The sequence below is a fragment of the Bufo gargarizans genome, chromosome 9 (assembly GCF_014858855.1).
Source record: "Bufo gargarizans isolate SCDJY-AF-19 chromosome 9, ASM1485885v1, whole genome shotgun sequence".
NCBI classification, from domain to species: Eukaryota; Metazoa; Chordata; class Amphibia; order Anura; family Bufonidae; genus Bufo; species Bufo gargarizans.
In genome coordinates this window covers 137,126,171-137,149,571 of record NC_058088.1, presented here as the reverse complement: position 1 = coordinate 137,149,571, position 23,401 = coordinate 137,126,171, and the positions used below count along the sequence as shown (strand labels likewise).

Genomic DNA, 23,401 nt, shown 5'->3' with positions numbered 1-23,401 from the left:
AACAGGGAAAAAAAGTCCAGCTGTCTGTGGATGACACTTTTATAGAGAGGGGAGAGGGGGATCTATGGATGACACTGCTATGAGGGGGGGGGGGGGGGGGGGGTTGATCTGTGGATGCCATATACCATATATAGCATCTTATGCTATATGTGTCATCCACAGATCCACCCCATGACAGTGTCATCCCTATTTCCCCCTCCATAACAGTGTCATCCACAGATCTCCCTCCCTATAACTGTGTCATCCACAGATCTCCCTCCTATAACAGTGTTGTAACGGACCCGTTTCAGCAGACAAGGGGTTAAAATCCGTTTAGACGATATGCCCCTTTCCGAGAGACAGGCACAGCTACTGCGGAACACCAACCTCCCAAACTGGATACAAAATAGCACTCCAAACTGGAACCTCACAAATAGCTGTCAGCAGGCGAACAGGAAAAGCATTCAGTCGGCTTACACTCCTGGCAATCAGTCTCCAACAGCATACATGGAATCCCCCCAATAACAAGACAAGGCTCCGTCTTGAGGGTCAAGCAGTGATCTGAAGTGCTGGCACACCCAGCCTGGTTTTTATTACAGTTTGTTGCAGATACAACATATCCCCACAATGCATCATGGTTTCCTCCCCTCTGTCCCGGAGACGACCAAAGACAATCCAATTATCTCTCAGGACAAAGGGGAGATCACCAATACACATGTGGAGACAACAGGACAGGAATCACCACCCAAACACACAATGGCACACCCCCACAGCAAACACAGACATTTAACATATCCCCAGATAGCTCAAGTCTGAGTGCATATCATTAGGTGAATGGCACTCAGAATACACAAATACAATAATATTAGCTATCTGGGTGCCCTCACATAACATACAATTTAACCGAACGCATAATAACATAAAATACAATTCTACAGACAGATTTAAGCTGTGCGGCCGGTCTGTTTTCTTCTTTAAAGTTAGTATGGGCCATAATCCTGAGGCAAGAGGCTTTTAAACAGTCCTCTCCAAAACCCAGTGGCGAGGTTGGTTTCGCCACACATCTCCCCCCCCCCCCCAGGGAAGACTAACCAGATACCTGACCTCACGCCGGTCGGTACCTGAGTTAGTCTGGCAGCCCACCCACAACCCAATACTGGACCTGCTGAATTTCGTAGCCTGTCTCTGTCCAGTAAGTCCACCAAGGTGATGTTGGAAGCTGGTACTCCCGGTCTCTGTGTTGCTCCCTGGTTTGGAGTGGAGGTTGCTTTGTGGGCAGGGATCAGCGGTACTCAGCCCTGGTGCCAGCGCTACCACGGAAGAAGCCTGGTTGGAGCCTGGTTGTTGGAGGGGGAGACCGACTGTCTCTACCCCCTGTGCTGTAAGTGCAGAGACCACGGTCCCATCTGCACTGTTGTGGGGCTTACTGTCTCCCCCTGGTGCGTTAAGCTGCCGCTGGGGAGAGGGGGTAACGAGCTCCTCTCCCATACATACTTCCAGCCACTGGGGAGGGCGACCGACCGCCTCCGCTCCCAATACAGTGTCCTGCTGCTGGGGAAAGGAGACTGGGCTCTCTATTCCCTGTAGGACACTCTGCCGCTGGGGGACAGGACCGACTGTCTCTGCCCCCTGTAACTCCGTCTGCCGCTGGGGAATGGAGACTCGGCTCCCAATTCCCAAAAAATCATGCTGCTGCTGGGGGGCAGGAACAACTACCTCTGCCCCCTGTAACTCAGCCTGCCGCTGGGGAGGGAGGCCGTTGCTCTCCTCTCCCTGCATTTCACACTGCCTTCCCGGCATATCACTCTGCTGCTGGGGGGCAGGAACAACTACCTCTGCCCCCTGTAACTCAGCCTGCCGCTGGGGAGGGAGGCCGCTGCTCTCCTCTCCCTGCACTTCACACTGCCGCTGGGGAATGGAGACTGGGCTCCCACTGTCCCGCAACCGTAACTTCCGATGGAGGTCCACCCAACGTGGCAGCTGACCGTCACCTTCTGCCCGGTATAGTAGGGTCGTAGACACTAGATTCCTCACGAACTTCACGTATTTCTCACCTGGATTGGGTCCGAAGAAGTTCAGCCGCAACCACATCATACGGTCAAATTCCTCCACAGAGTATCTGTACTCCACTGCTGGTTCCATCCTGGTGCTTTTAGGGTCACTGTACTGAGACATGCGTTGCCCTTAAATTGTAGAATCCACAGAAATGGTGTCTCCTGTAGCTGTCCTTCTGGCTGTAGGAACGATCCCGCTGCTTGCCACCAATGTAACGGCACCGTTTCAGCAGACAAGGGGCTAAAATCCGTTTAGGCGATATGCCCCTTTCCGAGAGACAGGCACAGCTACTGCAGAACACCAACCTCCCAAACTGGATACAAAATAGCACTCCAAACTGGAGCCTCGCAAGTAGCTGTCAGTCAGACGAACAGGAAAAGCGTATCCGTCAGCTTACACTCCTGGCAATCAGTCTCCAACAGCATACAGGGAATCCCCCCAATAACGAGACAAGGCTCCGTGTTGAGGGTCAAGCAGTGCTCTGAAGTGCTGGCACACCCAGCCTGGTTTTTATTACAGTTTGTTGCAGATACAACATATCCCCACAATGCATCATGGTTTCCTCCCCTCTGTCCCGGAGACGACCAAAGACAATCCAATTATCTCTCAGGACAAAGGGGAGATCACCAATACACATGTGGAGACAACAGGACAGGAATCACCACCCAAACACACAATGGCACACCCCCACAGCAAACACAGACATTTAACATATCCCCAGATAGCTCAAGTCTGAGTGCATATCATTAGGTGAATGGCACTCAGAATACACAAATACAATAATATTAGCTATCTGGGTGCCCTCACATAACATACAATTTAACCGAACGCATAATAACATAAAATACAATTCTACAGACAGATTTAAGCTGTGCGGCCGGTCTGTTTTCTTCTTTAAAGTTAGTATGGGCCATAATCCTGAGGCAAGAGACTTTTAAACAGTCCTCTCCAAAACCCAGTGGCGAGGTTGGTTTCGCCACAAGTGTCATCCACAGATCTCCCTTCTATAACAGTGTCATCCACAGATCTCCCTCCCCGCCTCTCACAGGAGTGTACGTATATAACAAACATATTTCACATGAACACTTACAGTTACTTGGCTTGGCCCTTGGGGATCTCGGACACCACTTCAACACTTGGCCGGGGGCTCGGCGGAGCTGATGTTGTGTTTTATCCTAATGATAAAGATTTCATAATAAGGATTTGGAGAAGGGGCAGAGGGATAGCAGAGCAGAGAGAGGCTGGTGTTGCTACTAGGGGGTCATACCATGGGGGAGTGATAAAGCCCACCATAATGCCCCCCAGTAGAAATAATTCTCCTTATAATGTGACAGTGCAAAAAATACCCCCTTATGCCCCCAGTTGAGCTAATGTCCCCCATAATGTGCCAGTATAAAATACCCCTATATAGTGCCCCTAAGTGAATGCCTCCATAGTGCTCCTCTCCCCCCTTCCTGCTAGTGCTCCCCCCATAATGTACCAGTATAAAATGCCCCATATATCGTGCCCCAGTAGATGCCCTCAGTGACCCCTATAATTTGCAAGTATAAAATACCCCTTCTTAGTGCCCCCGTAGATGACTCCATAGTACTCCTCTCCCCCCTTCCCCATAGTACCCACCATAATGTGTCCCAGTATAAAATGTTACTGTACAGAGCCCCCATATAAAACAGCCCTTCTTTGTGGCCTCAGTAGATGCCCCTATAGTGCCCACCAATAATGTGCCAGTAATAAGTGCCCTCAAAAACGTGCCACTGCCAGTAACAAAAGCCCCCCAATGTGCCAGTAATAAGCCTCCCATCACGTGCCAGTAATAAGCCCCCATCAGGTGCCAGTAATAAGCCCCATCACGTACCAGTAATAAGCCCCCCCATTACGCGCCAGTATTAAGCCCCCCCATCATGTGCCAGTATTAAGCCCCCATCATGTGCCAGTATTAAGCCCCCCATCATGTGCCAGTATTAAGCCCCCCATCATCATGTGCCAGTATTAAGCCCCCCCATCATCATGTGCCAGTATTAAGCCCCCCCCATCATCATGTGCCAGTATTAAGCCCCCCATCATCATGTGCCAGTATTAAGTCCCCCCATCATCATCATGTGCCAGTATTAAGTCGTCCCCCCATTATCATCATGTGCCAGTATAAAGTCGTCCCCCATCATCATGTGCCAGTATTAAGTCTCCCCTCCATCATGTGCCAGTATTAAGTCTCCCCTCCATCATCATTTGCCAGTATTAAGTCTCCCCCCCCATCATGTGCCAGTATTAAAGGGAACCTGTCACTGGAATTTTGTGTATAGAGCTGAGGACATGGGTTGCTAGATGGCCGCTAGCACATCCGCAATACCCAGTCCCCATAGCTCTGTGTGCTTTTATGGTGTAAAAAAAAAAACGATTTGATACATATGAAAATTAAACTTAGATGAGTCCTGTATGTGAGATGAGTCAGGGACAGGACTCATCTCAGGTTAATTTGCATATGTAGCAAATCGTTTTTTTTTTTACTAAATAAAAGCACACAGAGTTATGGGGACTGGGTATTGAGGATGTGCTAGCGGCCATCTAGCAACCCATGTCCTCAGCTCTATACCCAAAATCCCGGCGACAGGTTCCCTTTAAGTCATCGTCCCCCCAATCATCATCATGTGCGAGTATAAAGTCCCCTTGACATCATCATCATGTGCCAGTATTAAGTCTCCCCCCCATCATCATGTGCCAGTATTGTAATAAAAAAAACACTTATACTTACCTCAGTGTCAGCGATGCGATGCAGGCCTCTTCTGGCCTGTGTCCCGCGCTGTAATGCTCAGGCGGCGTGATGACGTCATCGCGCCGCCTGCGCCGGCCTAGTGCGCCGACAGCCTATCAGAAGGGGAAGGGGGACACACCTCTCTCTCCCCTGCACCGCCGCAGCACAGGCAGATTACAATGGAGATGAGCGCAATGGAAGCGCTCATCTCCCTGTGCCCGGCGGCGGCTCACTTGGGGGGGGGGGGGGCGGAGGCATTTTAGTTGGGGGGGGCACATGGGGGGCCCCTCTGCCCCCCCCCCCTGGCGACGCCACTGCCCCTTTCCTCAACCCACACATTGGGTCCAACCAGCTCTATTGATCATCCGTTTTAGCATCTGGTCCAACCAGCTCCACGGATCTCCTCCACAAATCCCCCCCGCCCTTTCCCATAGGACAGCCCCTCCTTCACCTCCTTTCCTCTCCCTCACACTGGTCACCCTTGCCCCTCTGCCCCCCCTACACCCTCCTGTCAGCTGCCTATGGCCACCTACCCTCTATATAGTCCCACTTTCCATATCATCAGCTAGGTTCCCAATTTGTTCCTTTTTTCCTTATCCGTACATATCCCCATCCGCCTACTAGTCCTGCTCTCTCAAATTTATACATTAAATCCTCCCAAAACACACCACACACAGCCCTCTCCTCCAGCCATTCATGTTTATTTCCCTTCATTATGTACCGAACCCCTGCACCCTGACAGTCAGTGCGCACACATAGAGAGGCGACAGCTCCGGAGTAGCCAGCTATCCATCCATGACTCCGCCCCCCCCCCTGCCCTTCTCTGCTCTGCTCTGCTCTGCTCTGCTCTGACGCTCAGTGCACATAGACAGCGCACACATAGAGAAGAGACAGATCCGGAGTAGCCAGCTGTCATTCCATGACTCCCCCCCCCTCTCCTTCTCTGCTCTGATGCTCAGTGCACATACACAGCGCACACTTACAGCAGGAGACAGATCCGGTGTTCCGGAATTTTCTGCTACCCGGAAAATTTTGCTACCCACGTCACTTCCGGTAGTGACGTGGGAGGTGTGTCACCTACCTCGGCTCCTCATTGGCTCTGCCGGGGGTTGGTGGCGCAGGCGCAGAGGATTCCCAAGTAGCGTGAACGCGCCGAGCGCATGCGCAGTGGGCCGGAATTTTCTGCTACCTTCGGCTCCTACTGCGCCTGCGCCGAACCATCTTGTTTAGCAAGCGGAAGGTAGCAGAAGATTCCGGTCTACTGCGCATGCACGAAGCCGGAATTTTCTGCTACCTTCGGCCCCTACTGCGCCTGCGCCCAGGACCAATAAGATTTGAGCTACTTTAGGCGTGCATGCGCCGTGGCCTGTCATTTTAACCTCAGTACAGAAAGCGAGCCTGTTATACTCGCGCTTGCGCATGGACATGTACAAATTTGCAAACCATTTAAATGACTCGGCGCTACTGCGCCTGCGCCAAAAAGACGACTTGGCGCAGGCGCAGTAGCGCCGAGTCAATTAAATGGTTTGCAAATTTGTACATGTCCATGCGCAAGTATAACAGGCTCGCTTTCTGTACTGAGGTTAAAATGACAGGCCACGGCGCATGCACGCCTAAAGTAGCTCAAATCTTATTGGTCCTGGGCGCAGGCGCAGTAGGGGCCGAAGGTAGCAGAAAATTCCGGCTTCGTGCATGCGCAGTAGACCGGAATCTTCTGCTACCTTCCGCTTGCTAAACAAGATGGTTCGGCGCAGGCGCAGTAGGAGCCGAAGGTAGCAGAAAATTCCGGCCCACTGCGCATGCGCTCGGCGCGTTCACGCTACTTGGGAATCCTCTGCGCCTGCGCCACCAACCCCCGGCAGAGCCAATGAGGAGCCGAGGTAGGTGACACACCTCCCACGTCACTACCGGAAGTGACGTGGGTAGCAAAATTTTCCGGGTAGCAGAAAATTCCGGAACACCGGAGTAGCCAGCTGTCATTCCATGACTCCGCCCCGCCCCCCCTCTCCTTCTCTGCTCTGATGCTCAATGCGCATACACAGCGCACACTTACAGCAGGAGACAGATCCGGAGTACCCAGCTGTCATTCCATGACTCCGCCCCCCCCCCCTCCTTCTCTGCTCTGATGCTCAGTGCACATACACAGCGCACACTTACAGCAGGAGACAGCTCCGGTGTAGCCAGCTGTCACTCCATGACCCCGCCCCCTGTTCCCCTGCTCTTAAAGCTCGCGCTTCCTCACACACATTATGCTCGCATCTAGTGATCTCCACATGCAATTAGCTACCTGTCATTTTCAGCTACAACCCTCTTACCAAATTATTATATTTATATTATTTTTGAATGCATCCAAATTATCACTACAGCTTGGACCATCCATATGTGAGAAGCTACGCTATCAGTATTAGCACAGACCCAAAAGGTAACCACACCAATTCCCCTCCCACTGTTCCCTCTTTTATAATACAGGACCGATCCAGTAACCTACCTACCCTGTACCTTCCACCATTCCTATAGCTGCCAACCCCCCCCCCCCCCCACACATACAACCACACTAACTTTGATATTTACCACTCAGCGACTCGTATAACTAATTGTTCATTGTACGCCTATGACAATTTATGTATTTCATGCATTTTATACAGATGTATGTATATTTTTAGCCAGCTAAAATGGATTCAAGTAATGCCTTCATTCATCTATTCCACTGATTCTCATTGATCAAACTTTGTCTGTTATGCCCTTGGTACTATTACATCCATTTTATTTTTATTGAATTAATTAATCAATTAATTTATTCTTATTTTTTAAATTTATTTTACCGCTACATGCTATCTTTTAACAAATATATTATGTACATTATGCTGTTTTTTAGACTTGAAAAAGGAGTACATCCACTCAAACGCGTTGTCACTCTACTTTTTCTAAAAAAATAAAATAAAAAATGGAATATCTACTGGAGTCGAGTTTGCGCCAAGAGGTATCACAGTTGTGTACTGTCTTGGTACATATCACCCCGCTAAACAAGAGAAATGTGTCTTTGGTGTACAGGAGATACTGTTTCTAGGGCATGTCCCCACGCCTTCAAGTTGGATCCTGGTGAGGTACTGGCTATTAAGGAAAGGCCTTAAAACAGTTCTTAGGTTTTGCCAATTACTACCGTAAATTTATTAAGAATTTGCTTTGAATAACAGTGTTAATTCTTCTGCTGCGGTCTCCCCTTTCTTTTGTAACCATGGTTTTCATCCCCGTTTTCATTCTGGGTCGTCCGTCTCCTCCTCTAACCCTGAAGCGGACAAACTCTCCGAACTGTGCAGTTTGGGCCCAGGTTCAATCAAACCTAGAAAAGGCTCAAAGTTCCCAAAAACTCAAGGCCGATAGGAGACGTTCCAAGGGGGTGAACTTTCAGGTTGAGGATAGTATGGTTGTCCTCCAAGAATCTATCTCTCAAGGTAGCTTCTAGAAAATTTGCTCCTCGTTTTATTGGACTATATAAGATCACGGAGGTGATTAATCCGGTATCATTTAAGTTGGAGCTGCCCGAGTCGTTCCACATTCATAATTTATTTCATAAATCTCTACTTAAAAATATTTTTTACCTGTTGTACCATTGAAAGCCTCGCCTCCACCGGTTCTTGTTAATGATGCTGTTGAGTATGTGGTGTCTAAGATAGTGGATGTCAGGAGAGTGTGTAATTCTTTACATTACCTGATTCACTGGAAAGGGTATGGACCCGAAGAGAGATCTTGGGTTCTTGCAAGGGAGGTTTATGCTCCTAGACTGGTTCAAACATTTCATTTAGAACACCCTGAAAGGCCATCACCTGAAGTCTTGGGTCCGGTGGCCCCTCGTAAAAGGCGGGGTACTGTCACGGGGCGCACTCTGTCTCCCATCAGCCGCAGACCTGTTCCCAGGGCGGCTTTGCTAGCTGGGAGGCTCCCGGCTCCTAGTTCTGCCTTGAGCGACGAGATGATCACTCTGTGCTCAACTTGTCTGTCTGTCAGTCATGTGATGCTGGCCACGTCACATGACCCTCTGACCCCACTATAAATACAGGCAGCCTGCTGGCCACAGGTTGCCTGTTAATTCTAGGTTCCTGGCTATTTGTTGGACTACTGACTACTCACCTGCTCCTGTTCCTTGATGATCCTTTGCCTGCTCCTCCTGTACTGCTCATCCCTCCTGGTATTGTGACCTCGGCTCCCAACTGACTACTCTTTGTGGACTCCTCTGGTATTTGACCTTGGATTCTCCTGACCATTCTTTGCTTAACCCTTTGTACTGCGTAGCTCTCTTGGTTCTGACCCGGTCCGTTCACATTCCGTTATTTGTCTTGTCTGTCTTCCCAGCACGTATCCTAAGTTAGGGACTGCCATCCAGTTGTCCCCTGTCATTAGGACCTGTGAGGCAAGTATGCAGGGCCAGGGGTGAGGGTGGAGTTCAGTGGTCACTATCCTCCCCCCTTTGTGTAGTGTATGTGACCGTCACAAGGGCGGTTTGTAATGCAGAATTAACTGTCAGCAGCAGCTATATTAAACACACAACTGTGTGACCAGCCCCTTATTCCCTCAAAGCTTTCCCTGAACATATTCCATAAAATGTACCCAACTATATTTCCATATTCTCTCCCTATAGAGTCTTTGGTACAGCTAGATTACTGGCTTGTGTCTGCAATTACCTTTTGTCAGACACTGCCACGAGACACCCTTCCCAGTCAGAAGATGAATAAAATTGAGCGGACACCTGGATGAACTTAAGTAGATGGATTGGGCTGGCACTCTGTATGTGTGGTAAGATATGGAGAAATAGGCTAAAATGCAGTAAAAGTGATCACACAATTTAATTCACAAGCTCAAAATACAATAAAATACACACAAATAAATGAATGAAATATATAATAAAACACTAAAAATTGATAGCAGCACTAACATGTATTATTCCTTTTGGTATTCCTTAATATGAGATTGGTCACAATCAAATATCCTATAATATCGATATCCCAATAGTATTGGGTTCTGGTAGGTTCAAAAATGTTCTTTCTTGCTATGATTCCGTGAGTAGGAAACCAAAAACAGAATATTGTCCTTTCTTTCAAAAATATCTATATGATGAGGGTAAAATACCACTTAACTTTGTGATTCTTTGTCCTGTCCACGGTTTGAACACAGACCAAAATGTCTTCGGTCACAGTTTATTTAAGTTAATAGATAAAGTGCTATATGCTCCGAGGTGAGAGAAATGGGTCTTACCTTAATCCGGATAGTAGTTTGAAATCAAGATGACTCACATTTGTTTGACTCCTATCGTGAGCGTGGTCCCGCGTTTGATGAAGCTGAACGCCGAGGTGGCGCGGTCAAGGTAAGACCCATTTCTCTCACCTCGGAGCATATAGCACTTTATCTATTAACTGAAATAAACTGTGACCGAAGACATTTTGGTCTGTGTTCAAACCGTGGACAGGACAAAGAATCACAAAGTTAAGCGGTATTTTACCCTCATCATACAGATATTTTTGAAAGAAAGGACAATATTCTGTTTTTGGTTTCCTACTCACGGAATCATAGCAAGAAAGAATATTTTTGAACCTACCAGAACCCAATACTATTAGGATATCAATATTATAGGATATTTGATTGTGACCAATCTCATATTAAGGAATACCAAATGGAATAATACATGTTAGTGCTGCTATCAATTTTTAGTGTTTTATTACATATTTCATTAATTTATTTGTGTTTTATTTTATTGTTCTTTGAGCTTGTGAATTAAGGCTACTTTCACACTAGCGTTCGATCGGATCCGTTCTGAACGGATCCGATCATATTAATGCAGATGGAGGCTCCGTTCAGTACGGATCTGTCTGCATTAATAACTTAGAAAAAATTCTAAGTGTGAAAGTAGCCTGAGCGGATCCGTTCAGACTTTCAATGTAAAGTCAATGGGGGACAGATCCGCTTGAAGATTGAGCCATATGGTGACATCTTCAAGCGGATCCGTTCCTATTGACTTACATTGTAAGTCTGAACGGATCCGCTCGCCTCCGCACGGCCAGGCGGACAGCTGAACGCTGCAAGCAGCGTTCAGCTGTCCGCCTGTCCGTGCGGAGGCGAGCGGAGCGGAGGCTGAACGCCGCCAGACTGATGCAGTCTGAGCGGATCCGCTCCATTCAGACTGCATCAGGGCTGGACGGAGGCATTCGGGTCCGCTCGTGAGCTCCTTCAAACGGAGCTCACGAACGGAACTATGAACGCTAGTGTGAAAGTAGCCTAAATTGTGTGATCACTTTTATTGCATTTTAGCCTATTTTCTTACCACACATACAGAGTGCCAGCCCAATCCATCTACTTATTTTTAATATTTATCTGTATGGGTGATACAGTTTTCCTGGCCTAGAGCACCTGGTCCCTATTTGCACAGGAGTGAGCTATTCCTATTACACTTTTTTCAAGTCCACCTGGATGAACTTGACCTGAACTTGACCCCGAACCCGAACTACATTGAAGTTAATGGGGACCTGAACTTTTGAGTACTAAAATGGCTGTAAAAATGTCATGGAAAGGGCTAGAGGGCTGCAAATGGCATCAAAATGTGGTTAAGAGCATGGCAAGTGCATTGCATGGGAATGACTTTAAATAACATAAAATACATCAAAATAAAAAATAATATTCTTGATCTAGGAGGACGAAGTCCATATGGAGTAGGAGGTTGAGGAGATGGTGGATGTGGCGGTATGGGGTGGAAGCGGCGGTGGAGGAGGTAGCCTACACTGCTTTTTGGTTTTACATTTATTTATATTTTTTAAGTTAGGGTACACCCCAAAACATTGGGAAATATAACCTATGATAACGCCCCCTGCTGTGCTAAACACACGTTCAGACAATATGTTGGCTGCAGGGCAGGCCAGCACCTCAAAGGGGTCAAGGGCAAGCTCAAGCCATGTGCCGAATTTGGAGACTCAGAAGTTGCAGGGGCTGACCCCTGTCAGTCAGTTCGTGTAGGCATGTGCTCACTTACTGCCCCACCATGCCGCACGTCCCCATGATATTCACAATCCAATTTGATAGCTGATCTATCAACAATGTTCTTTTATGCGCCTACCATGGCAATCATGGGTGGCGGGGAATCAGGGTTCCAGGCTGGAGAGGGAGCCTGAGAAAAGGATACCACATGCAAGGGAGGTGAATGGATGAAATTAAATGTAATCGAGCGGAAATGTGGGACAAAGTATTGAAGCATAAGCTTGCAAGTTAAGGAGGGGGCGTGCGGCAATTACCTACTACCGACTCGGGGAGATAGTGACAATAAATAACAATACAGGACTCTTAAGATGCCCTTTTATTGGAATGATTGATAAAAATTATAGGGAATGTCACTGTGGTATTTTTGATTCTTAAACGTTAGCCAGGAGAGGCCCTGCACACTCTGGGTGCCACCCTGCTGTGAACGAGGTTCCTCCTCCTCAATCTCCTCATCCTCCACCTCGTCATCCTCCAGAACTGTGTCCTGGCTGGACAATTGTGTACCTGGCGTTTGTGAGTGCAGGAACCCACCCTCGGAACCATTGTGAATGACTGGCCGTAAACTCTATGAAATGATCACTCTTTCAACTCCTCCTCCTGTGCCACATCCTCTTCCATCATCGCCAGGAGCGTTTTTTCAAGGAGACATAGAAGTGGGATAGTTACACTAAGAACGGTGTTATCGGCACTGGCCATGTTGGTGGAGTACTCGAAACAGCGCAACAAGGAACACAGATCTCGCATGGAGGCCCAGTCATTGGTGGTGAAGTGGTGCTGTTCCGCAGAGTGACTCACCCGTGCGTGCTGCAGCTGAAACTCCACTATCGCCGGCTGCTGCTCGCACAGTCTGGCAAGCATGTGCAAGGTGGAGTTCCACCTTGTGGGCACGTCGCATATGAGGCGGTGAGCGAGAAGGCCGAAGTTACGCTGCAGCACTGACAGGCGAGGAGCAGCAGCAGGGTGAGAACGCCGAAAGCGTGCACAGATGCCCCGCACTTTCTGCAGCAGCTCTGACATATCAGGGTAATTTTTAAGGAATCTCTGCACCACCAAATTCAGCACATGCGCCAGGCAAGGGATGTGCATGAACCCGGCTAGTCCCAGAGCTTCTACGAGATTTCACCCATTACCGCACACCACCAGGCCGGGCTTGAGGCTCACTGGCACCAACCACTCATCGGTCTGTTCAAGGCCCATCAAAGGCTGAGACTGCAGCAGAAGAGGACGCAGGAGGAGCCAGAGACCTTTCTTGGTTTTTGAGGTGTCTACTCCACTTCAGCTCGTGCTTAGCACTTAAAAGCCTGGTTATGCAGGTTGTGCTCAGGCTGAGAACATTTATGCCTCGCTTCAGGCTCTGAATGCACAGCGTGCAAACCACTCGTGTCTTGTTGTCAGCACATTGTCTGAAGAACTGCCACGCCAGGGAACTCCATGGAGCTCGCTTTGGTGTGCTTGGTCCCTTGCTGCAGTGGGCAGTAGCAGGCGTACTGTCTAGAGCAGTGATGGGCAAACTGCAGCTCTCCAGCTGTTGTAAAACTACAAATCCCATCATGCCCTTCTGTAGGCTGATAGCTGTAGGCAGTCTGGGCATTGCCCATCACTGGTCTAGAGGACTGACAATCTGCTTTTGCACCCTGCTCCCTCTTATGCTGTGCGTGTGGCTTTGTGCGACCACCTCCTCTTCCTCCGAACTGCATAGGTCACTCGCATGACCTTGATTCCATGTGGGGTCGAGGACCTCATTGTCCTCCACATCATCTTCCACCCAGTCTTCACCCCTGCCCTCCTTGTCGGTCTGCAAACTTTCGAAAGCCCAAGCAGTTGGCACCTGTGTTTCGTCATCATCCGAGACGTGCTGCGATGGTCCTCCCAAGTATGCATCTTGAAAGATAAATGGTCGGACATCGGTGCACTCAGTCTCTTCCACCTCTGTGGCATGGCTAGATGGATGGCCCTGAGAATCCCTGCTAACAGAGTCATCAAAAAGCAGAAGAGACTGCGGCATGACTTGAGGCTCAGACTGCTGGCCTGATTTGCAAGGGGGTGAGGTGAAAGACTGATGGACATCGGCTGCAGGTGCCAACTCAGATCTTTCAGCAGGAGACTGGGTAGGAGACAATGTGAAGGAAATGGAGGCACTGTCAGCAACCCAATCTACTATCGCCTGTAGAACCGCATTAGGCCTGACCAAATACCGCTGCTGGTTCTGTCACGTACTCTCACCTGAGGAAGGCGTTTCACTTGTGCATGTAGCTGGCACAGATCGACAATGTCCTCTCCCTGCAACAGGAGCTCCACCTGCAGCACCACGACCTGGGACACGTCCCTTATTTGATGCTCTCCTCATATTTCTAGAATTTAGGATCTTGCCCTAAATGGGTGTTTAATATTAGAATAGAACGACAGTATGTACTGGGTGTATCTCACTGAACCTGAACCAGACTAGGCCCCAATTAAATTTGTTTGCCCAAAATGGCTGTATTTCAAATACCTGAATATAAGCCCTGTATATAAATGGTGTTTCTCACACACCCTGGCCCACACTAGGCCGCAATTAAAGATTTGTGCCCAAAATAGCTGTATTTCAAATAACTGAATATAACCCCTGTATATAAAGGGTGTATCTCACAATGACATCTGCAGCAAAGGCTGTCAAATAAAATATTTTTGCCCAAACGGGTGTTTGTTTAATAACTGAATATGACAGCAGTATATAACCCTGGAATTTCGAACGTCTTGATGCTGCAAGGGGGGAAAAATTGTGTATTTTTCCCAAAAAAGGGTGTTTTATTAATAGAAGAATATAACCCCTGCATATAAAGGGTGTATCTCACATGCCTTGACCCACGCTAGGCCGCAATTAAAGAGTTGTGCCCAAAATGGCTGTATTTCAAATAACTGAATATAACCCTTGTATATAAAGGGTGTATCTCACAATGACATCTGTTTAACCCCTTACGGAGCCCTATTTCACCTTAAGGACTTGGCCATTTTTTGCAAATCTGACCAGTGTCACTTTAAGTGCTGATAACTTTAAAACGCTTTGACTTATCCAGGCCATTCTGAGATTGCTTTTTCGTCACATATTGTACTTCATGACACTGGTAAAATGAAGTAAAAAAAAAAAAAATCATTTTAATTTATAAAAAAATATAAAATTTGCCAATTTTTTTAAAAACATAGCAAATTTCCAAGTTTCAATTTCTCTTCTTCTATAATACATAGTAATACCTCCAAAAATAGTTAATACTTTACATTCCCCATATGTCTTCTATGTCTACATGTTTGGATCATTTACCAACAAGAATAAACTGAGATTAAACGGGTATATCATCAAAAATAAATCCTTTATTGAATTAATGACACATAAAAACGAGACAACAGATAAAAAATGGCTACAGCTGAGGAGGCATGTTAACACAAATAGACATGGGGGGAGGGGTTTTGGAGTATGCAATGTACAAAAGGCGATACCTCACTGATTTCTGTATGTATAACTGCAACCACAAATATAGGAATGCAAAAGTGCAAATACTGAATGGCAAAACACCATATCAAAAAAGTGGTTGCAGATAACACCGCGACATATGGATGTCTGCTGGTTCCAAGTTGTGGGACCATATAACAACCAACAGAAGGTTAAAATGCAAGTGCATAAGAAGTCACCATATCAAATGGTCAAATACCACAATTGCAGCCTTCCTCTGGGGGCCCCATCCCCCCCTACCCCCGGCGTTGTGACATCCTGTTCCGATTAACCCCCCGCCGCAATTTTAAACTTGGGACGTATCGGTACGCCCTTGGTCCAAAGGACTCGGTAAACATGGTGTACCGGTATGTCCTAAGTCCTTAAGGGGTTAATAACTGAATATGACAGCAGTATATAACCCTGGAATTTCAAATGTCTTGATGCTGCAAGGGCTGTAAAATGGTGTATTTTGGCAAAAAGTGTGTTTTTAAAAACCCAGAAAATTATGGCTGTATTTCTAGCTTAAATTGCACACTGACTAATCTAGATGTTGTATATTGTTGTATATTGTATTTTTTTTTTGTTTTTTTTTATTTATTTTTACTAACAGAATATGAAAGCTGTATATAACGTTTGAATTTCACATGTCCAGATGCAGCTAGGAATGTAAAATAGTGTATTTTGCGCAACAAGGGTGTTTTAAAAAAAAACAGAAAATGATGGCTGTATTTCTAGCTTGAGGCTGGGTTCAGACCTGAGCGTTCGGGATGGAGCACGTGATTGTATGCTCGTTTACAATCGCGGCTCCGGAACAAGTGAACGCCCTTTTTCGCGCGTTCCCGGAAGTCTATGTACGGGAACGCGCGACAAAACGCCCCAAAGAAGCTCCTGCACTTCTTGGGGTGTCGGGCGTTTTACAGCGTGATCATATGCGCTGTAAAACGCTCAGGTGAGAACCATTCCCATAAGGAATCATGAGTTCTTGCCTGTTGAGCGTTTTACAGCACGTAAGAACGCATTGTAAAACGCTCAGGTCTGAACCCAGCCTTAATTGCACACCGACTAATCCTGCAAATGCACCAGATGTTGTATATTGCCAAAAAAGGGTTTATTTTTTATTTTTTTTACAACCAGATTATTAGTGCAGTTTTCCAAGATTGGATTTCAATGTCACAAAAGCTCAGATGCAGTGCTGGTGCACTGAGCTTGCATAAAATGGCTACCGCCCACCTAACTAACAGATGGATAAAAGTATTTTTTTTTTTTTGGTCACTGGGTCAGGGCAGGGTAAAAAGATTGTGCCCGGCACCCACACAACTAAATTTATGTTGATCGCAGAGTTAGATTCACATTCTGAACCAAAGATTCTCTCCTATTCTCTCCCTGAAATTACCAGCCGCATCCTCTCCCTACACTAGTAACAGCAGAGTGACGTGCAGCGCTACGTGACTCCAGCTTATATAGAGGCTGGGTCACATGCTGCACTAGCCAATCACAGTCATGCCATTAGTAGGCATGGCTGTGATGGCTTCTAAGGGCACAGAGTTAAACACTTGTTGATTGGCTGCTCTGCAGCCTTTCAAAAAGCGCAAAGAATGCGCTGAACACCAAACCCAAACTTTTACGGAAATGTTCGGGTCCGGGGTCCAAAAATCCTCAAGTTCGGTACGAACCCGAACTATACAGTTCAGGTTCACTCAACCCTAAAGATGAACATAAAATGACATTCAATGACGTTCTCAGCAGAAAAAAAAAACTTTCTGAATGTTGCCCTTGATTGTCTGATCCAAGCTGTCTCTCAGCCTCTGGATCAATCTGGGCAATCCCACTCCTTCACTTCCTCCCAATGTCATATAATCCTCCATCTTCTTCATTCCTCATGGTACTCATTGATATGCATAAGAAGTATCCATGGAGCTCTGTAGCAAAATAGGGATGAGCCCCTAAATAGTTAGCTTTAGCACATAACTTGCCTCAAGAAGTAGTAACGCACACTTGATAATTTTGATTCATTGTTATCATTTTTCAGCCATACCAATTACTAAAAAACATGATGCTACCATTTCATCTGAAGTGACAAGTAAGTGCTTTATTTCTATTTTATCTCCTGTACAGTGTGCATCTCTATTAATACATAGTACAAAATATAAACTAATATAAAGTATGTAAAAAGGGATAACAACAAGCACATCTTTCTGCAGCCTATAATACAGGTCCTTCTAAAAAAATTAGCATATTGTGATAAAGTTCATTATTTTCTGTAATGTACTGATAAACATTAGACTTTAATATATTTTAGATTCATTACACACCAACTGAAGTAGTTCAAGCCTTTTATTGTTTTAATATTGATGATTTTGGCATACAGCTCATGAAAACCCAAATTTCCTATCTAAAAAAATTAGCATATTTCATCCGACCAATAAAAGAAAAGTGTTTTTAATACAAAAAAAGTCAACCTTCAAATAATTATGTTCAGTTATGCACTCAATACTTGGTCGGGAATCCTTTTGCAGAAATGACTGCTTCAATGCGGCGTGGCATGGAGGCAATCAGCCTGTGGCACTGCTGAGGTGTTATGGAGGCCAAGGATGCTTCGTTAGCGGCCTTAAGCTCATCCAGAGTGTTGGGTCTTGCGTCTCTCAACTTTCTCTTCCCAATATCCCACAGATTCTCTATGGGGTTCAGGTCAGGAGAGTTGGCAGGCCAACTGAGCACAGTAAGACCATGGTCAGTAAACCATTTACCAGTGGTTTTGGCACTGTGAGCAGGTTCCAGGTCGTGCTGAAAAATGAAATCTTCATCTCCATAAAGCTTTTCAGCAGATGGAAGCATGAAGTGCTCCAAAATCTCCTGATAGCTAGCTGCATTGACCCTGCCCTTGATAAAACACAGTGGACCAACACCAGCAGCTGACATGGCACCCCAGACCATCACTGACTGTGGGTACTTGACACTGGACTTCAGGCATTTTGGCATTTCCCTCTCCCCAGTCTTCCTCCAGACTCTGGCACCTTGATTTCTGAATGACATGCAAAATTTCCTTTCATCCGAAAAAAGTACTTTGGACCACTGAGCAACAGTCCAGTGCTGCTTCTCTGTAGCCCAGGTCAGGCGCTTCTGCCGCTGTTTCTGGTTCAAAAGTGGCTTGACCTGGGGAATGCGGCACCTGTAGCCCATTTCCTGCACACGCCTGTACACGGTGGCTCTGGATGTTTCTACTCCAGACTCAGTCCACTGCTTCCGCAGGTCCCCTAAGGTCTGGAATCGGTCCTTCTCCACAATCTTCCTCAGGGTCCGGTCACCTCTTCTTATTGTGCAGCGTTTTCTGCCATACTTTTTCCTTCCCACAGACTTCCCACTGAGGTGCCTTGATACAGCACTCTGGGAACAGCCTATTGGTTCAGAAATTTCTTTCTGTGTCTTACCCTCTTGTTGAGGGTGTCAATGATGGCCTTCTGGACAGCAGTCAGGTCGGTAGTCTTACCCATGATTGCGGTTTTGAGTAATGAACCAGGCTGGGAGTTTTTAAAAGCCTCAGGAATCTTTTGCAGGTGTTTAGAGTTAATTAGTTGATTCAGATGATTAGGTTAATAGCTCGTTTAGAGAACCTTTTCATGATATGTTAATTTTTTTAGATAGGAATTTTGGGTTTTCAGGAGCTGTATGCCAAAATCATCAATATTAAAACAATAAAAGGCTTGAACTACTTCAGTTGGTGTGTAATGAATCTAAAATATATGAAAGTCTAATGTTTATCAGTACATTACAGAAAATAATGAACTTTATCACAATATGCTTGTGCTGCCTTTGCAATGTATATTACATGCTTGGCACTCAGTAGTGTCTGTTTCTTTAAGACCCTCCATTTTCTTGAAGCCTAGAGGCGGGTCTTCTCTGTACTCTCTAGGGCAGTGATGGCGAACCTATGGCACGGGTGCCAGAGGCGGCACTCAGAGCCCTTTCTGTGGGCACCCGCACCTTGGAAAAAGTCTATGGCGTACCAATATGCTTTAGACTTTTCCTGCCATTCATCAGCACAGGACGCACTATGAACAGCACAGGCGGCTCACTGAATGTAGGCTATTAAGCTATTATAGCTAAATGATAAAGTACATGGATGATATACTATATTGGTATTCAGGTTAAATTGCCGTGTTGGCACTTTGCGATAAATAAGTGAGTATTCGGTTGCAGTTTGGGCACTCGGTCTCTAAAAGGTTCACCATCACTGCTCTAGGGCTTGCTGGGACATATCCTGTTCAGTCCAGCTCTGGCTACTATAGTGACCAGATCCACAGGACATCTTAAAGCTATTACAGATTGCAAACCTGACGAACACCAAAGCCTGTGAGTAAAGGGGTTTTGCTAGTTCAGCTTGTGTAGAGGGATGTTAGACATTGCAGATAGATAATGTGTGTTTCAGTGTAGTAAGCAAGCACATGTTAGTTAGGCCCTATCTTTTGTATTAGCTATGTATAATGTATGTTGCTTGAATTAGCCATGCTTATATTTCTCTTTTTATGTTTGTTTCACAGTTTTATCTCACATATCATCCCATATCATATCATATGAACATTATTGTACACATTCCTGTTCATTATATCTCAGTAAAGATTGCATCAGTTCAGCAAACCAGCGCATCTTTCATTGGGATTCGGTTTATACTTGATGTTAAGCTGTGTACCTGAAGCAACACGCAGCCGAGACATTACAGTAAAAAGGCTTTAAAACGTTGTCAGAAGCAGTTAAACAGCTTTAAATCGTCCTCCGCAGTAAAAGGACTAATAACTCCTTTCAGCCACGTGGAGTGAAACTAATTTCTCTCACTCACTACAACACTGATACTGCCTGTGTCCAGTCATCATCATTATCCACGCTGCCAGCTAAATCAAGATGCAGAACACAGGGAACAGCACTCTGACAGTTAACCCTCAATGCTCCTATAAGGAAGATGGCACACACAGCTTGCCAAGAATCAAGTCTAGATACACAACACTGTCCAGAGCATCCAGTCAAACAAATCTGACTTCAGCTAGCGCCGATTCAGCAAGATCTAAGCGTACTAGTTCTAGACGTTCAGGCATCACCAGTCTGTCATCGGCTAGCGACAAAGCGACTAGGGCAAGAGCAAAAGCAGAGGCAGCTTGCGCCATGGCTTCTTATGCGGAGCAGGAAGCTGAATTGATGAGAGAGCAAGCAAAAAGTGAATCTGAAGCACTTAAAAAGAAAGCAGAAGTGGAAGCATCTTTACACTTACTCAAACAGCAGAAAAACGCGGCAGCAGCCTTAGCCGAGGCAGAAGTTTTCACAAGGGCTGCTGAAGCTCAGTTCGATGGCATAGAAAACCAGACGTCATCCCACAGCGCAATCCAACGCACCCGTGAGTACGTACAGTCACAAGCAACCATGTACACCGATCAGCAGTCCAATGACGCACCTAGGCTTTCATTGACACCACCAGCAATAAGCAACTTTGATACTACGCAACATTGCAAGACTAAATCAGAATCTCAGTGTGGGAAGTCAAGTGGTCGCATGCTTAGAGACCAATCTGCCAACCCTCCAAGAGTGCAAACGGATGCTCGCGTACTCCCTCCTCAAGCAAATACAAGTCTGGATTATAGCAGAAAGACTTACAACAGACGAGAACAACCACCTAAACAAAGTAGATTCAGACAAGCGCCTCATCAGCCTTACCAGCCGCAACCATACCCTGAGTTTACACGTGAGAAGCATTCGCCAGACGCAACAAGTGCTATAGAAGTGGCAAAATTCCTGATGCACCGTGAGATAGTGGGCGCTGGTCTCATGAAATTCGATGACCGTCCAGAAAACTACTGGGCCTGGAAATCATCTTTCCTGAGCGGTACCCAAAACTTAAACCTGACAGAGAAAGAAAAGCTTGACCAGCTTGTCAGATGGCTAGGTCCAGAGTCCACTGAGCAAGCCCAAAGGATCAGATCAGTACATGTTCATGACGCAGCAGCAGGACTTGCAATGGTGTGGCGGAGACTAGAACAATGCTATGGATCACCTGAAGTGATCGAGGATGCTCTTCTGAAAAGGATAGAAAACTATCCAAGAATAACAAATAAGGATTACCAAAAGCTGAGAGGTTTGGGAGACCTACTCTTAGAAATAGAAGCCGCTAAGTCTAGTGGATATCTGCCAGGTCTCTCATATCTTGATACAGCACGTGGAGTTGAGCCCATAATCGAGAAACTTCCTTACAACTTGCAAGAAAGGTGGGTAGCTCAAGCTTCAAGATACAAGAAAGATCATCATGTTGCATTTCCACCATTCGTCTTCTTCGCTGAATTCATAGAAGACCAAGCTGAAATACGCAATGACCCAAGCTTTGCTTTCCTGAACAAGAGAACGGCAAGCTTCCCAAAGGTAGAGCAGAAACCTCCAGGGCTTTACAAAGAACGCAGAGCAACAGTTTCTGTAAGGAAGACAGAAGTTCCGCCTGAATCTGCAGCTAATCAGGAAGACAACACAAGGAAGAAAGTTGAGGAGTCAGACAAAATATGTCCTATCCACAATAAGCCTCATCCACTAAGAAAATGTCGCAGTTTCAGAAGTAAGACGTTAGAAGAGCGCAAAGCTAATCTTAAAGACAATCGCATTTGTTTCAGATGCTGCGCTTCAATTCAGCATCTTGCAAAAGACTGTACAAAAACAATACAATGCACAGAGTGTAACAGTGACAAACACTTGTCAGCACTGCACCCGGGACCACCACCATGGAAACAAGAAGTTCAAGCAACTCAAGAAGATCATGGTGGGGAGCAAGGAGAGAGTATAACGCCAGCAGTAACCTCAAAGTGCACTGAGATCTGTACAGAGCAGGGCCGCTCAAGATCGTGCTCCAAGATATGCTTAGTCAAGGTGTATCCAGCAGGTTTTAGAGAAAAAGCAATCAAGATGTACACGGTCATGGATGAACAGAGTAACAGATCTCTGGCAAAAACAGAATTCTTTGACCTCTTCGGTGACAAAGGAAGTCCAACTCCATACACCTTGAAGACTTGTTCTGGAGTTGTAGAGACAATAGGGAGAAGAGCAAATAACTACATCATCGAGTCTTTAGATGGAAAGACAAAGGTGACTCTACCTACCCTGATAGAATGCGATGAGATACCAGACGACAGGTCAGAGATACCCACACCTGAAGTTGCTCGTCATCACCCTCATCTGGTGCGAATAGCAGACCAAATACCAGCACTAGATCCAGATGCTGCAATCACCCTTCTACTTGGGAGAGATATTCTCAGATTGCACAAAGTCAGAGAACAGTACAATGGGCCACACAATGCACCATTTGCACAACGCCTTGATCTCGGATGGGTCATCGTTGGAGAAGTATGTCTAGACGGACTGCACAAACCATCAAAGGTAAATGTCTACAGAACACATCTGTTGCAGAATGGTCGTACATCTTGTCTTTGCCCATGTACCAACAGTCTACACATTAAAGAGAGATTAGATAACCCAACACATCATCGGAGTATCCAGAGGTGCATGGAAGACTTAGCCTCAACTGGAAATACAGATGAACTGGGTTGTAAGGTGTTTGAAAGAACACGAGATGACGACAAGCCAGCACCCTCGGTAGAAGATACCCTCTTCCTCGAGATCATGGACAGAGAAGTCTACAGAGACAAGTCAGGCAGCTGGGTAGCCCCTCTACCCTTCCGGTCACCACGCCATCGCCTTCCTGTCAACAAGGTACAAGCAGAGAAACGCTTCAGTTTGTTGCAGCGCACTCTACAAAGAAAGCCAGATATGAAGAAACACTTCCAAGCCTTCATGCAAAAGATTTTTGACAACGAGCATGCAGAAAGGGCCACCACCACTACAAGAAAACCAAGAACACTGGTACTTACCAATATTTGGAGTGTATCATCCTCAAAAACCAGGTCAGATACGTGTAGTATTTGACTCTAGTGCGAAGCACGAAGGCATCTCACTAAATGACGTCCTTCTCAGCGGACCTGACCTGAACAACACACTCCTTGGAGTACTCATCAGGTTCAGGAAAGAACTTGTAGCAGTAACAGCAGATGTACAACAGATGTTTTACTGTTTCTTCGTTCGAGAAGATCACCGAGACTACTTAAGGT

At 46.3% G+C, this 23,401-nt stretch overlaps 1 protein-coding gene across 6 annotated transcripts in view; it reads left to right on the top strand.

The window, feature by feature from the left end:
* Positions 1-23,228, top strand: part of LOC122946230 — a 191,602-nt gene extending 168,374 nt beyond the window's left edge. For 4 of the 6 annotated variants that reach the window (XM_044305683.1, XM_044305682.1, XM_044305685.1 and 1 more), the window contains 2 exons: positions 17,302-17,352; positions 19,811-23,228. In XM_044305683.1, the coding sequence (XP_044161618.1) occupies positions 20,169-23,219 (3,051 nt within the window). In that variant the 5' untranslated portion in view covers positions 17,302-17,352; positions 19,811-20,168 and the 3' untranslated portion in view covers positions 23,220-23,228. Of the gene's footprint in view, positions 1-6,998; positions 7,206-17,301; positions 17,353-19,556; positions 19,623-19,810 lie in introns of those variants that run through there. The other 2 variants (XM_044305687.1, XM_044305688.1) reach the window with 2 other exon arrangements.
* The last annotated feature ends 173 nt before the right edge of the window (positions 23,229-23,401 follow it).